Consider the following 15,909-nt stretch of genomic DNA (forward strand, 5'->3'; position numbering starts at 1 on the left):
GTGTGTGTCACTCACTGTCTGTCGTTCACTCGCTCACTGTCTCGCAGCTCGCTCACCTTCAATTATCTCGCCAGGCAGACAGACAGTCATCACTCACCACCATGCTGCTGCTCTCTCAGAATCAAGTTACCGCGGACGCGGCGTCAGATGACTTCCTGCCTGACCTGCCTTTCGTTTCAAAATAAAAGCGATCCCGTGTTTTTCATGCTTTTCCTGTTTTCCATGCAGATTGTTTTATTTTTTTACAATCTTCGTTCTCAGGACACTCTACAATTTTCTGTTCCCAAAGTCCGAACTGAATTGGGGAAGAAAGCTTTTAGGTTCTCTGCACCCACCGCATGGAACAGTCTGCAGTCTGATCTTAAACTTAATAGCTTAGTAACCTTAAATGGTTTTAAGGCTATGGTAAAATCTCTTGAGAACAGGCTGTCTGTATGCAAATGTTTTATTTGATCATTTTAATGTTTTTCAATTGTATGTGTTTATGTGTTTGTTTGTTGTAACTTTGTGTTGCTGCTGTTTCTTGGCCAGGTCTCTCTTGTAAAAGAGATCTTTGATCTCAATGGGACAAACCTGGTTAAATAAAGGCTAAAAAAAAAAAAAAAAATCTCTGAAATATTAAAAAAATCTCTGAAATATTAGGGGAGGTCCGGACCTCCCCGTGCTCATAGCTAGCTACGGCCCTGATTGAGTGCCAATGACGACTTTAGTCGTCAATTCGGATAGTAACGTTGAGTGCCAATGACGACTAAAGTCGTCAATTGCGTTTTTTGACGGTGGGACGTGGATCAAAGCCAGATCCATCTCCTGTAAAATTTTGGGGCATGTTCAATGTGTATAACCTATTTTACCGACCCATTAGGTGGCGACAGTGCTCTCCAGATTAGAGAAAGTTGAGGGAAAAAAAGCAGAAAAAGCCCCGTGATCAAAGAGAAACCGATGCATGAGCCAGAGCAGCACAGATTGCTCTGGCTGCCTGCCCTGGAGCCAACGTTAGCTGCGAACAGCAGTCAATCCGCTCCCACAAATGTCTCTGTCTCTGCTGTATAGCTTCTCCACACGATTAGCCGCCAGAAAATAAAACCAAAGCCAATGGTTTGGCTTATACAGTGTCGCGCTGGGAGCCGGCGCACAAGGCTGAGTGCTCCGAAAATAGACTGGGTGCAGCGCACTTTGAAACGCGCAGCAGAAAGCCTATAATCGGACGCAGCTTCATCCCAGCTCACAACCGAAACCCCAGAAACGCAGACGAACGCGAGCCCCATCCAGACTCCCCCGACGAGCGGCCGCCATCTGAATGTGGATCCGTGAGGCAGCAGAGCCTGCCATAGCAGGAGGCAGAGACACGCCTGACACACGCAGCAGCCAGCACAGCGAGCAGAGCCACTCCCACGGAGGAGGAGTTTGGAGTTGAGGGGGGTGTGGGTGCTGTTTATTGAAAGAAATTACTGTTCAGATGTTTCAGGTCAGAAAATATTAGTTTCAGAGTCAGTGATTTGCTTGAAATGCTTCATTTCACAAAAGGCTCAATATCTCAGCTCCTAGATGGAAACGCCTTTTTTTGCTGTTTTTGACCTATCTTCTCCAGCTGATAACTAAAGAACGGAAAATGATATCAATAAACTTTTTTTTGCTGCTGATACAATAGAGTCTCATCGTTCTTTGTGCGTGTTCGGTGTTTACATAGTAATATCACACAATATTCTGTGGGCCTCGAGAAATCACTGAAAACGCTCTGAAACTCTGGCACTGGGAGCGTCCGTTCTCCAAAAGTGGCTGGCACTCAATGAGTTAAAACCATAGACTGTAAAACAGTCTATTACACCGGAAGCGGAAGAAGCACCCATCAGGCATCATGGCAGCTAGATATAAGGTGGATAGGCTACTATTAAATTTACCTGGCACTCTGTGTGGGCACACTGGGCAGATCTCTGTGGACAGTGAGGGGCGACATAAATGATGCAGCCATTTTTTTTTTTTTTACTATAATGTCTATAGTGGGGAGGCACTGCCCCCTGGTGCCCCCTCGTGAAGCCGGCACTGGATAAGGCATTTCTACTCAGTTTGTTTTCCTGTCATATTAACTGGGTTCCATTTGATGCGAAATGGCAGGAAAGCTGACAAAAATCTCCGTTATCAGCGCTATTTGTTTAGCTTTTATCTTTTATACCATCCACTGAAGCATCCTCCTGTCTTCACTATCATCTTGAATGCAAGATAGGATGCAAACGCGAATGTAGATGTATCCGGGTGAGTGAAAGCCATAATACGATTTACGATTTACGATAATTTACGATAACGTAAATTAAAACGTCAGTGGCAGTGCAACGAACGAATCACTGCTCTAATGGGGTTAACGGGGTAGCGTTGAGTACGAGTAATGGGTTAATACTGTTTTTAACGAGCCAAACCAGCGAGCTGCTTTCAGCTGAGCATAGCTAAGTGCTAGTGGTTTGCTACGCTAGCTAAGTAACGTCACGTGGCGTGCCACAACACTGGCCGGGTCATATGACCGGGGGGGGGGGGGGGGGGGGGGTCATATGATCGGTCGTCTACGCCTTCTTCGCTGCCTTCGACTTTTCCCCCCATAGCTCACAGCTGACTCCCTCCCAAACAAACGAATATGGCGGATGTGGAGGAACGGCAGAGTCTGTTGGGAGATGAGGAGGACGATGATGCGTCTTCCTCGGGGCGACAGAGTGCCAGAGGACCCGGCACACCGCTGCGGCCCATCTGCGACCCGAGCCACCTTCTGCACCGCCTCATTGTCCTGTTTTTCATGTGCTTTCTGGGATTCGGTGAGCAGTCACGGGCTTAAAACTTCCCTAAGTACCTTAAGTGCTGAGATTTGAACACTGCACTGAAGTTGGGTGACAATGAAATGTGTAACGTTATATGTTGAGATAGTAGTCAGCTTATAACGAACATATACCCTCTTTACTTATGTGATGAAATACATTTGGCTATAACATTATTAACATACAGATTAATTAAGTTGACGTGACTTTGTTCCAGGAAGTTACTTCTGTTATGATAACCCCGCTGCACTACAGACTCAAGTCACCCAGGTAATTCAGCTTTATTAAACTTGACTCTGTAAAGGCAAAGTTGTAAGCTACATCAAATCACTACACCGGTTGCCGGGTAAGCACCCCATATAGACACACCATTTGGTAGTTTCTCCAGGAACCCCATACAGAATAAGTTTTTTGCCTGTAAGTGGGACGCACAACAGTGGAGAAAGTGAAGCCTATGATCCAAATAGTCCAGTCGACTATGAAATGAAACTAATTCTAATTGTTTTTGCCACAATAAACCAAACATCAACTTTAGTTCCTGTTAGTCCACAAATTATACCCTCTCCATTTCACACCGCCCTAGACTATAATGGTGACATGGTTTACATGGCTGAAACTTTTGGGATGATGATTGATTCAATCCAATTGACTTGTTCCTCCCTCACTGTCCCAGGACATGAAGTTGAACACGGCTAGCTTCATGCAGCTGTATGCTTGGTACTCCTGGCCTAATGTGATCCTCTGCTTCTTGGGGGGGTTCCTACTCGACCGGGTCTTTGGTATCAGGTAAGAGGACCACTGGGTCACAGTTTAGTCTGCATTTAGGCATATTCAACTTGTTTTTCTGGCCCTTTTGTTCAATGTTTTCCTTTTGTTCAATGCCATCTATTTTTTATTATTACTTTTTTGTAGGCTGGGAACTATCATCTTTGCTGTCTTTGTCTGTGTTGGACAGGTAGGTTTGTTTTGGTTAGATGCAGATTCAATGTGAGATGTTGTAGAAATGGCTATTTGAAACCTTTTATTTTCTCATACTTCTCCCACCCTTTGCACAGGTCATATTTGCTACTGGAGCGTTGGTAAATCGTTACTGGTTGATGGAAGTTGGGCGGTTTGTGTTTGGGTGAGACCTGCCATTTTGTTTAAAACCTATGAAGTTTCCCACCATAATATCACATTACAAAGGGTTAGGGCTGTCCCAAACGATTATTTTCTTATCGATTAATCTAACGATTATTTTTTCGATTAGTCGATTAATCTAACGATTATTTATTATTATTATTTTTTTTATTATATAACAATAAATTTACCCAAAACAAATAAATAACCAAAAACTTCTCAATTTCAGTATTTTATTTAACCATCTCATTCTCTTTAACAGTCCAACATAAAATCTAAATAAAATTAAAGCAAGAGCTTGTCCTCAAATAAAATGAATATAGTGCAATTCAAAAATAAAATAGTAGAATAAATAAAATTCAAGTCACTTTCAGGAGGAATACCAAAAACCTTGTGCAATGTCAACTGAGTTTAGCAGCAGTCCAACATAAAATCATCATCTTACAGTACAATGGTGTGCAAAATTGATCATCATGATTCATCACTGTATGTATGAACCCTTTCCCTAAACTGAGGAGGATCAGTATTTTTTACAGGACATGGATTTATTTAATCACTGGAGTAATGTGCAGCTAACTCAGCCAAATGTATGTTTGCATCAGTGTGGGGGTAAGGAAATAAATAATACACACGATTTACAGACTAACAGTCACAGACTGTAACAATGGTCTGTAACGTTAGTTTTGATCTCATCTTACATGGTCGTGAACGCAAACAGAAGAATGTAAACAGCCGAATAGCACTGTTAAATGATGCACGCAGTAAATTAACGTGAGCAGCAACATACTAACAATGGTCTGTACTCTGTAACGTTAGTTTAATCAATTGTCTACATGTTAGCCGTGAAAGCAAACGGAAATATGTACGTTAACGTTAAACGGCCGAATAACACCGTTAAGTGGTGTATGTTATGTTCGCTGCGGTGCAGAAATTACTTTCAACCTGACGGTGATGGGCTGTATTCAGCCCTCAATTATAAACCGCAAACCGGAGTACGTTATAACGTTATAAATATAGTCACGACGTTAACAACTAACGAATGCTGGGGGTCCGTATGGAAGGTGGAAATCGAAATGGTTAAAAGTTAAATCAATTTGGTCATTCAGTGGCATTTTACTGCCATGTAAAGTAACGACAAGTAACAGTTAGCCGCTAACATTAGCCACACTATTTTTCTTTTGTGACGATTTTGACGCGTCAAGGCACGTAGCATGCATCGACGTAATTACGTAGTTGACTTGACGTCATCGATTACGTCGACTCGCGGGGACAGCCCTACAAAGGGTACACTAGTGAGTAAATGACTGTTTACATACTGGTGGCCAATTCTGGACACCCTCTAGCCAAATCTGCCACACACTCTTTGATATGATATTTCATTTTAGCTTCTCAAATATGTATCATTTCATGTCACGTGTCTTTCATTAGAAAGTTCTTGAAGAAAATTTGTGTTAAAAGACTGGATCCCACATGGTGTCAGGACATGTCCTGGAGTGGCCAGCGGTACATACATTCCACCATAAACTGCCATGACATTCTTTGGCTCCAGATTGGTCTACTCTAAAATGACCACATGCCTTAAACACTCCCCTCCCTAACATACTGTACTGTATGTTCTTTTCCTGGGTAGAATTGGAGGCGAGTCTCTGGCTGTGGCCCAAAATACCTATGCAGTCAACTGGTTCAGAGGAAAGGAGCTCAACCTGGTGTTTGGCCTACAGCTTAGCATGGCCCGACTGGTAAGCACATATCATACAGTTTAGCATGGCCCGACTGGTAAGCACATATCAAACGGAACATGTCGTTGTGTCTACTTTTTAAAAGAAAATGTAAAACCTTTCTTTATCATAATCATTAACACTGTGTCTATTATACAAAATAACATGTCATTGATATAATTTATTTATTTGCATCTATTTTATTTACCGTATTTATTTATTTGGCCTTTATACAGCGGTGAGGCCCTTGAGAGCAAGCTCTGATTTTCCAATGTATGCTGTGTGGTGTCTTTTCCCCTCATCTCAAGGGCAGCACAGTCAACATGAACATCATGGGCTGGGTCTACAGCAAAGTGGGCGACCTCGTTGGCGCTCAGGCTCCAGGGTACACCACACTAGGCGTGTCACTCATGATAGGTAAAGTGTGCGTGTGAACTAATAGAGAGCCAACGTTGGAACGCCACTTCCTGCTTCAGTGCTGTACCAGAGATTTTCATCCACCATTTATTTTCCCATAGACATTTCGTAAAATGCTTATAGAAATAGTTTTACTTGTTCAAACCAAACGGTTCAGATATATTTAGAAACAGGAGAGATCGCATAACGTTTCACTCAGACCAAAACGTAAAAAAATGCGGGCTTAAAAAAAAAGATATATATATATATATATATTTTTTTTTTTTTTGGGTCCGAGTGAAATGTTCTATGGTCTCTCCCGATTCTAAATATAGCTGAACCGTTTGGTTTGACGAAGTAAAACAATTTGTATAAGCATTTTACGAAATGTCTATGGGAAAATAAATTGCGGAAGAAAATCTCTGGTACAGTGCTGAAGCGGGAAGTGACGTTCACTTTGCCTCTCTATAGTATAGGCTTTCTTCCTCGCTTGTGGTATGTGTCATTGAAGGAGAATAACTGAGGTGCACAAATCTTAAACATTAAGACTCAGCTTACAAGGGCTGGATCTCTCTGTCTCTGCCAGAGATACTAGATCGTTTCTCTGTAACTAATGATCTCAGATAACGCAGCCAGCAGAGAGACGGAGAGAAGTGAGAAAGAGAACTAAAAGTGCTGCTAGCTGTCGTTGATGAATCACACAAGAAGAAGCAGTGTCAGTTCTTGTCGGTTTCTCCTTTTCTCTCTCTCTCTCCCTCTCTCGTTTTTTGTTTTCACTTTGGCATGGCACACCTTCCAGTTGTGTGTTTATTGGTAATGGTATATAATGTCCCAATTCCCACTGTTAAAGGTTAATCTGAAATATGTGCCTTTGTTTGAACTCCTTGATAATCTTATCACCCAAATAGGACAGGAAGCTGAGTATTTGTTGCTTTGTGTTTTTGTTGAGTCCACATTTCTTTCTGTCTTTCATTTCCTCTTCCTTCTCGTTATTCCCTTAGCTTCAGTAACCTGTTTGTTGTCTCTAATCTGTGCCTTGGTCTTGGGATTCCTCGACAAAAGAGCAGAGAAGATCCTCCACACAGACCAGGGCAGAACAGGTGACGTATTCCAACACCATGTTGTTTATCTTCTGTTTTTTCCTCTTTGACCCATACCCATCAATAAGTACATTGTCAATGTTGACTCAACAGATCATAAGGCCACGTTGTGTGTTTGTTGTTGTAACCTCTCAGTTCACAAGTTTCAACACTTTACTGTGTGTGTGTGTGTGTGTGTGTGTGTGTGTGTGTGTGTGTGTGTGTGTGTGTGTGTGTGTGTGTGTGTGTGTGTGTGTGTGTGTGTGTGTGTTAGGTGAAGTGATCAAGCTGACAGATGTGAAGGACTTCCCCTTCCCCTTGTGGCTCATCTTCATCATCTGTGTGGGCTACTACGTGGCCATCTTCCCCTTTATAGGACTGGGACAGTGAGTCATTGCCGTCGCCCTAAAAACCTTCTCTCTCCCAGAGCTCCTGCCATGTCCCTGTATTCCTCTAATAACGGAGAGCCTAGATGCAACTTGTCTCTTTAAGTCAAGACAGCGTTTCCCCTGACAGCTCCAGCAACAATAGTTTATTGGCAAGCAAACAGTGCATGGTATTAGTTTTGTATAGGGAGGTGCACCCCTTTTCCTTAGGCAGTCAGATCAGATCTTCTTGGCTGTTGGTTTTTGGATTCACACAATGTAATGGTTTTTGTTCTAAGTATTTTTTTTCTTTCATTCTCTTCAATAATGGAGCACATTATTTGGCTAGGCGCCTGCTGAAGATATCTGAATTGTCACTCCTCCTCATATGAATAAAGAATAATAATTCTCTCCCCAGATGAGATGGTAGTATAATCCTCAAAGTGTGTGGGAGGGATAAGAGAAAGACCCTCATCAAATCAGTACAATGCGTGTGTCTGATGCCAGATTCAACAGCGCAATGTTACAATGTTACAATGCTGTTCACAGACGCACAGAGGGAGGGAGAGGCACTCTGATACGGGAAAGAGGCAGAGAAAGAAACCAATTGAGCCTTGATGGGCTCTATCATAACGCACATTTCCTTCACTGAAAGGCACTCTCAAATCACTTGGCAACTGACAGGGCTTTTCCACAGAGGGTCAATACTTACTGAGCAAACAGATCTCATGCAAATGGTGGGGGGGGGGGGCAATGCATGCAACACTGAGCCGCCTGCTGCAGGAGCCAACTCAATATCTCCAACCCTGGCGGCCTGAAGGCTATGCAGCACTCTGCAGTCTGTCTGTACTGTAAAGCCCCTCTGTGGCTTTCTTTCTCATCTTGTCTTGTTTTAATTTCAGGGTTTTCTTCATTGAAAAATTCGGCTTCTCCCCAGCTCAAGCCAGAGCTATCAACAGGTAACACAGATCAGGTGTCACGGAAAAATCCACCCTTCAAACACTTAAAAAAAACACACCGACTTGCGTTTCTGGGTCCATTTTTGTGTGATGGTGTATTTTCCATATTGACACCTTACACGGATGACTGGCCACACAATCTTTCCAGCGCGGCTACAATGCATTTTGATAGCAGGAAAATATTCTGTTATCTAAAACATCCGGCTTTGGTGCAAAATCCCTGTGTCAAAGAGCAAACACTTGCTTCTACACTCAGCATTTTGCACCAACAATCATACAGGGAGGAAGAGACAGAGAGATAGCCATTTTTCCACCCACAGCTAGAAGTAGACAAAGCAGGTTGAGAGAAAAGTGGCTGCAACAAAAAGGTAAATTACAGCACTTACTCCGAGAATAACTCTTGGAGTTCATTGAACATCACAATTTGATGTTATGTACTATATAAATATACACTATATATAACAGTGTAAGAGTATCTGTCGGTGGAATTTTTCCTTGCAAATATATTAATGCTCAATAAATTAATCCCCCCCCCCCCTCTGTTCTGCTGTCCCTTGCTGTCCTCTGTCATTACTCCCTCTAACGTCTGCTTATTTTCCTCTCTCCGTTCCTTCACCTCTCCCTCTCTCCTCAGTATCGTGTACATCATCTCAGCCCCTGCGTCTCCTATACTGGGCTTCATGGTTGATAGGATCGGGAAGAATGTGATCTGGGTGATATGTGCTGTGGTCGCCACGCTCGCCGCTCACATGATGCTGGCCTTCACCTTCTGGAACCCCTGGATCGCCATGGTAACGCCCGCCTCCACCTTAAGACTGTTTTATGCTTAAGACGAGTCAAGAAAAGTGTCAGAGGCATCTATCTGGAGACGTCTGTGTAATGTGAAATGATGGAGCTGCTGTTTCCATTGTAACCAGTTTGATGGTTCGGGCCGGTTTGTGTTGGTTTGTGGTTTTGTGAAAAATGACTGCTGGATATGATACGTTTGATTTGTCAGAGGAACAGGAAATTTAAAATGTAATTAAATTTTAATCCGGGGGAGACGACAAAGAGAAGAAAGCGGTCTATGCGCCCGCTCAAACGACGGGAGGCGTCTGCACAAGCTGTCTCAAACACAAAAACACACACTTGAGCTTCGGTAGCTAATTAAGTTGACATTTCTAGTAAAAATGAACGGACATAATAAGCTTAACGGCTCACGAAGACCTCTCTTTTTCGCTGTTTTGCGTCCGCCCGCTGCAAGAGCTGCAGCAGTTTACCCCAGTCCATTGTTTTTGTGCGTCTTTTACTTCTAATTTATATTATATTACTACTTTTATCCCGCTCGCCCGAAGTGAGACAGCCGTTTCCTTCTCCATGGCAACGATAGACGGCTTGGTCCACAGTCAACCAATGAAAAAGTCAGACAAATCAATGAAGGCATCTGCGACCTTACACATTTCCACAGGTGCAAGACACAGAGACGACATGTCTTTTTTTACATCATTTATGTCTTAAGACACTGTCGACAGACACTTGTCTTACAACCATAAAGCAGCCTTTATAAAACGGATAGTTCCGGTCCTTGATTATGATTGGCTGTTGGAGCCGTTGTAAAATCTATAAACACACACCTGGTTGTGACCGCATCACAGTATTACTGCACCAAACAGCGTCCATGTATTGGTGCGTCTGTATGTTGCTCGGCAACCATTCTGCTAAATATCGCGGCTGGAGGACTACATTGCCTGGCGGAAGAATGATTATTTGTTAGCAATATTGCCTTTTTTGTTGCTGTGTGTTTATTTTATGAAAGCGTAGCAGGTAGGCTAATATGTAGTAACCGTTTTTTAAAAGCAATAAGCCCCGTGAGGCTGTTGTTTACAGGGATTTTAAAACAAGCTAATGGGTGTTCTAATGCACAACACTTGTTGCTTAATTAGTCACTTGAGGATATTAGATGTTTGCATATAAGGGAATTAAAACACAGCTTGTATTTTCCTTTGACTGTGTGTGTGCTTGTTTTTCAGTCCCTGTTGGGTGTGTCCTACTCCTTACTGGCCTGCGCTCTGTGGCCCATGGTGGCCTTTGTGGTGCCTGGACATCAGCTGGGGACGGCCTATGGCTTGTATGTACCATACAGAGTGTTTACTATCGGCCTCTTTGTTTTTGGTTGATGATGATGACGATGATGATGGTGATGATGGTCTCCTGCCTTCGTCTCTCAGCATGCAGTCGATCCAGAACCTGGGACTCGCTCTCATCGCCATGGCGGCAGGATCCATCCTCGACACGAGAGGATACCTCTTTTTGGAAGTCTTTTTCAGCGCCTGCGTCTGCAGTCAGTAATCTGTTTGTTTGACTTTGACTTTTGTACTAGTATAATAATAAAAAGGGCGAATAAAAAAATATGTTTACATACAAGATTACTAGGAATAAATGGAGCTTAGATTAGCGTATTTTAAAAGCATGACAAAGTAGCCTGTAGAGAGCAATTCAAGGTGATACAAAAAACCCGTAGATAAGTACATATAAATTGAAAGTTACTTTACTTCATACACAATTTATGACAGAAGAGGCTACATTTAAATGGTTACTTCCTGCACAGTTTATCAAAGAAGAGGCAAGAATACACATCCAAACATCTCATCACCTGCTTCATAGAAAGAATTGACAAGCTCTTTTAAAATGCTTGATTAATTATCCTATAACTGCGGTATGCATGGAGTTTTTCAGTCGGTTTGTTTTGGTTTCTTAATACTCTGGCAGTACAGCTGCCTCGTGTGCTGGCAGCAGATCATGCAGGGGATGTTGTGGTTTCTGCTTGTCCGCGCTTATCAAGTTCACAGCGTCCTTCCTCTTATTTTGAAGTGAAGGTAGTAACTACTTATGAGGTGATGCCAGCTCTTTTTCTAATCATTTTACAGGCACGTGTTTGAACTCGCTCTAACTTGGCTTGTTGTTTCTTATTGCATCCCACCAAGAGCACTGCGCCGTGTTCAAGACAAGCATCACCTCTCAACCTCTTCTCAGACCCTTCTGAATCACACTAATTCTCTCAACCCCCCCCCCCCCCCCCCCTTGCTTTCTTACAGTTGCGCTGATGGCAGTGGTGATGCTGTACTTTGTGGATTATCTCCGAGGTAAGAGCAAAAGGCTGTAGCCATCACATCCTCGCACAATAAGAGTCAGGTTATGCCTTTTGTTTTCCCCCAAGCCGTGATGCCGCCCACTGCTCCACTTCTCTGCCTCTTCCTCTGTCTTACATTTCCTCCCCTGCACAACTCATCTTCCTTTTCTTGTCACGTCTCTGCACACCGTTTGTCAGTCTTTAGCACGCACAGCCATCGCTCTCACCACTCTGGTCTTAATCTCTCATCTCCTCCTCTGGCTCCAGGTGGAGATTTGAACCTGTCAGCCGCAGCCAGAGCCAGACTCCAGAGAGAAGCCACTTCAGACTCTGAGTGAGTATAGCCTAGATCTTTCACCCTCCACCGCTCCTTTTCCACCCACATACCCAACAACTAGACTCAGAAAGATCATGATGAACCCACTCCAAATAAAAGAAGACAAAAAAGTGGCACAAACATATTTTGGATGGGAACACAACACGTGTATCCGTAACACAGCTTTACACCTTTAAGAGCCCATTATACTAAAAGACCCTGGGTATGACCTGAGCTGAACCTGCTATATACAATAAATCATATGACAGCATGATTTTAAATATGATGATTATGGTGAAAGTGGTACCATGAATTGTTCTTTTGTCCCATCAACCACATGACTGGCACGTTGATGTTTAACCCAGCTCTTCTGCTCTTCAGCCTCTGGCCCCTGGCCATACACTGCTCAATACTGCAGCGTTGCACTGTGAAGTCAACCAAAAAGACCAAACGGTCAATGGCCATCTTTTACATTGAAATATATCAACCCTGACAAGCTGTGCAGAGATTTAACTTCCTGACTGAATAAGAAAATATATAAAAAAGTGTATGATTGAGTTTACCCCACTTTTGCTGAGCGGCCCTCATTTGACGGGTCCATGTTGACAGTTTCCATAACAAAGGACTAGATTGAGTCTCAGGCTTTGCATAGCACCCTATACTCCTATCTTCTGGCTTCTGAATTTGAAATGATGCAGTGTGAACAATATTCTAAATGATTACACCCATGGGCCACAGAGTGTACACCTTTTTACTATCATTTGTTTCCAAAGGTTCCTGATAAATGTTTAATTTGGACCGCATCTCGTGTTTAGCAGTCGATCCTTTTTTCTTTTTTCTTCTATCCTACTGGTCATTCTGAAAACACAACGATACATTTGCAAGGGTGCATTTTATTTGTGTGCAGACCTTTGTAAGTCTCTTTCTAATAATGGGATCGTGTCCATGCATCTTGCTTTTGCCCGCAATGAAAGTTAGGCCTTGTCGTAAAAAGCTGCCATGAGGCGATCACTATCGATTTGGATCTAAACAAAGGGTCAAATGATGATCTTACTATATATATATAGTTTTGTAGAGTTTGGAAATTGAGCTGATGATGTGTTGTCATAATGATTTGAATAGACAATATAATCTACAGTAGGATGAACAAGACAGACAAAGAGGAAATATAGCACAGTAGCAAACAATGGTGGAACTTTAGAGTGGGAAGGGAGCCTGAAGTGGCCATCAGTTAACAGGCGGCAGGCCGTCCTTCAGCTTACTCCCTTTGGTTAGCTGTCCTGGTCTTAACATGTGAACTTGAATACTCTGTCCGTCGTGGTCATGAGGGAGCAGGACTGGAGGCTACATGTTATCATATGATGGCTGAGAATATACAGAATAACATGCTGGTCTGTGATGTTTTCCAGATGATGATGATGATGAGGAGGAGGAAGGAACACAGACATGGGCCTGGGCTTGGGAGCCAGCTGGCTGCACTGTCCTCCCCAGAGCTGTCAATCAACTCCCATGGGGCGGGACTGCACTAGTGACTCCGCCCAGTGCTGTCATCTGTGGCTCTTCCCACCAGAACTCTGACTGTCTGGCCCAGGCTATTGCATACAGTAATGTGTATTAATAGCTCATCGTCTCCCTATCAACACACTGACAAATCCCAGCTTGGGCAGCGCAGACGCTCGCTGACTTCACATACTGACTCTTCACTGACTCTCCACCTCACTGACTCCTGTGTGTGTTTACTCTATTGAAGGCCAGAAGAGAAGTGCTTTGAAAACATCTTGAAGGTCTGAATTGGTCGACAGATGATGAGACCCTTCCTGTGGAAAGCGACTTAGACCCCTGATATAGCACATAGTTTTGGATTTATCACATGATAATGCCACCCACAATATAGGAGGACCCCTGTGTTACAGTACTTCAATTTTAATTTTGTTTGTTTATGAGTCATTTGTGTATGTTTTTAAATGTATTTTTATATGGCATTTTTATGTAAATTGTTTTCAGCAGGAGACTGTTACTTGCCTTATAGCAGATATCACAGCAATCAATTTGTGTACATATTGTCAGCATTTACAATAATTGCCAACCAAAATGCCCCACTGTGCTTTTGCAGAGTGAGTTCATATTCAATTTTAATCATATGCATCATTGACCTTTTATGGTGGAGGATCTCAGAAAGAGCATAGCTCTTTTTTGTTGGAAATCTTTATTGCTCAATTCTTTTCTCTGCTCTCCGCTGGTTTTGGAGGTTCATAAAAATTAATTTTCTGTCACATCATCAAACCATACATTACTATAACGGTTAAAAAAAAAAAAAAGATACAAAGAGGAGAGGGCCACACTTTTGATTGCGATTACCCGTGTAATTCCCAGATTGCCTGTGTAATGACCCTCAACTTTTTAAAAGTGTATAGTTAATTAATGTGACCTTTTAAAGATGACCAGACTGGTAACTTGTGCAAGAATATTGTATAATATCCTAACGTTGCCTAAAGATATCTGGGGGATTTTTAGGAATCCGCTCCATCAAATGAGGTTGTGTTCAGTTCATTAATCACGCTCATGTAATTAATTAGTTGAAAGGACTGCCTCAGTGGTTGGTTGCTGAACTTGCGGTGGCCTCTCTCATCTGAATGCTTACATCAAAATATTCATGTATTCCGCTTTACTGTGCCGCTCGAGCAATGTGGAGAGAGCTTCATCTCCCTCTATTGCTATTGGGGTCACAGAGCTGTAAATGCAAAATCTGCACTACCTCCGTTTGGAAAATTAAGTCTTCAGCAAGACATGAAAGGACTGGAAAGGACTAGAAGATGTTAAGATGCATGTTGTGACAGTGACATTCAAATGACTACAATGTCACTGGTACTAACGGAATGATGCCACTTTCTTAACCCATTGTTCATTTGCACGACTATGGTATTGTGACTGCGGTGCAGTCTACGTTTAGATTGAGATTGGTCCTGGTCAACTTCCTAGTGTTAACTATCATGTTCCGAAATGGTGTTATTGGGAAAATAATATAATAACAAATAATTTAGAAGATCTTATCCTCATTGAAATGATAATGTAAAAGCATTTCTTTTTTTACATTTACCTAGGTCTTTTTGTTTGAACAATTTGAATTGATACTGGATTGTTCATGGAACAATTGAATTAAAAAAATGATTTTGATGTAACCTGAATTCTCAGCGGTTTTACAGCTTATTGTTTCTGCTCTCATAGTTTTTGTTGTAAACAATTTTGGTGATTTCCCATTTGCTCAGTCTTGCACAACATAGTTCATCAATTGCGCTGCTGATATTGACTTTGATTCTACTCATAATAGTGTTGGCAGTTGTGATGGTAAAGATGACGACATTATCATTGCAGGATTAAGAGGCGGTCCAGCGACCTGTCAGAGGGTGATCTTGCTAGACTGAAACCCATGTCTGCTTTTGGCCTACGCAACCGTTACCTGTCCAGGCTGGGAGCACAGGTACACATACACACAGCGCTACTGAACTGATTACACAGGATCCAGATAGAAATCCATTTATTAATGCACTCAGCCTCTAATTGAGGCACTGGCAATACAGTTTCATTTCTTTTTGAAAAGATCCTGGGCAGGCAGGAGTATTGCTCTTCCTGTGCCATATACAGTAATTCAACACAAGTAACTATTTTCTGTGTAATACAGTAGTAGACACTGGCTGTGTGGTCTTTCCCCCTCTCTCAATCCCTCCTCTCCTCTCATAGCTGCCGGACCATTGCTCTACCCATCTGTCATCACTCGCCCACAGGAGTGTTCTGAAGTGATGCACTTGATCCAGCTGTCTGCAAACACTGTGGCTCTGTCTTTACACATGCACTAAAAAGAAAGAAGGTGCTTCCAAAGTGTCTTCTTCTTTGACTACATATTTGTAGCACTTATTTGCCTTAAAGGTAACGTTCACATGACTGACTCTTGTTCTGGTTATTATTATCTTTTGCTAAATTTTAATTTTCCACAGAAGTTATTTTTGGCCCACACTAGATGATATTCTGCCTTTTTTTTAAATAGTAGGCTGT

The 15,909-nt window shown here is 42.4% G+C and overlaps 1 protein-coding gene across 1 annotated transcript; it reads left to right on the top strand.

The window, feature by feature from the left end:
• The first annotated feature begins 2,617 nt into the window (after window positions 1-2,617).
• On the top strand, window positions 2,618-15,026 carry mfsd1 (major facilitator superfamily domain containing 1). The gene is made up of 16 exons (XM_083637072.1): window positions 2,618-2,798; window positions 3,016-3,068; window positions 3,472-3,584; window positions 3,711-3,753; window positions 3,854-3,921; window positions 5,548-5,656; window positions 5,944-6,052; window positions 7,033-7,131; window positions 7,385-7,496; window positions 8,378-8,434; window positions 9,069-9,225; window positions 10,444-10,541; window positions 10,642-10,754; window positions 11,509-11,556; window positions 11,811-11,877; window positions 13,269-15,026. Exons 1-16 carry the CDS (start codon window positions 2,624-2,626, stop codon window positions 13,270-13,272), a joined length of 1,425 nt encoding a protein of 474 aa, XP_083493198.1. The 5' UTR covers window positions 2,618-2,623; the 3' UTR covers window positions 13,273-15,026.
• The last annotated feature ends 883 nt before the right edge of the window (window positions 15,027-15,909 follow it).

This window comes from Poromitra crassiceps (assembly GCF_964638095.1).
Source record: "Poromitra crassiceps genome assembly, chromosome: 5".
In the NCBI taxonomy this organism is placed as follows: Eukaryota; Metazoa; Chordata; class Actinopteri; order Beryciformes; family Melamphaidae; genus Poromitra; species Poromitra crassiceps.

Bases quoted from the DNA above. Each gene is read 5' to 3' on its own strand.
- mfsd1 (XM_083637072.1), top strand. From the start codon at position 2,624: ATGGCGGATGTGGAGGAACGGCAGAGTCTGTTGGGAGATGAGGAGGAC. The intron at 3,922-5,547 runs GTGAGACCTGCC...TTTCCTGGGTAG, and splicing joins GTTGGGCGGTTTGTGTTTGG to AATTGGAGGCGAGTCTCTGG. The intron at 7,497-8,377 runs GTGAGTCATTGC...TTTTAATTTCAG, and splicing joins CCCTTTATAGGACTGGGACA to GGTTTTCTTCATTGAAAAAT.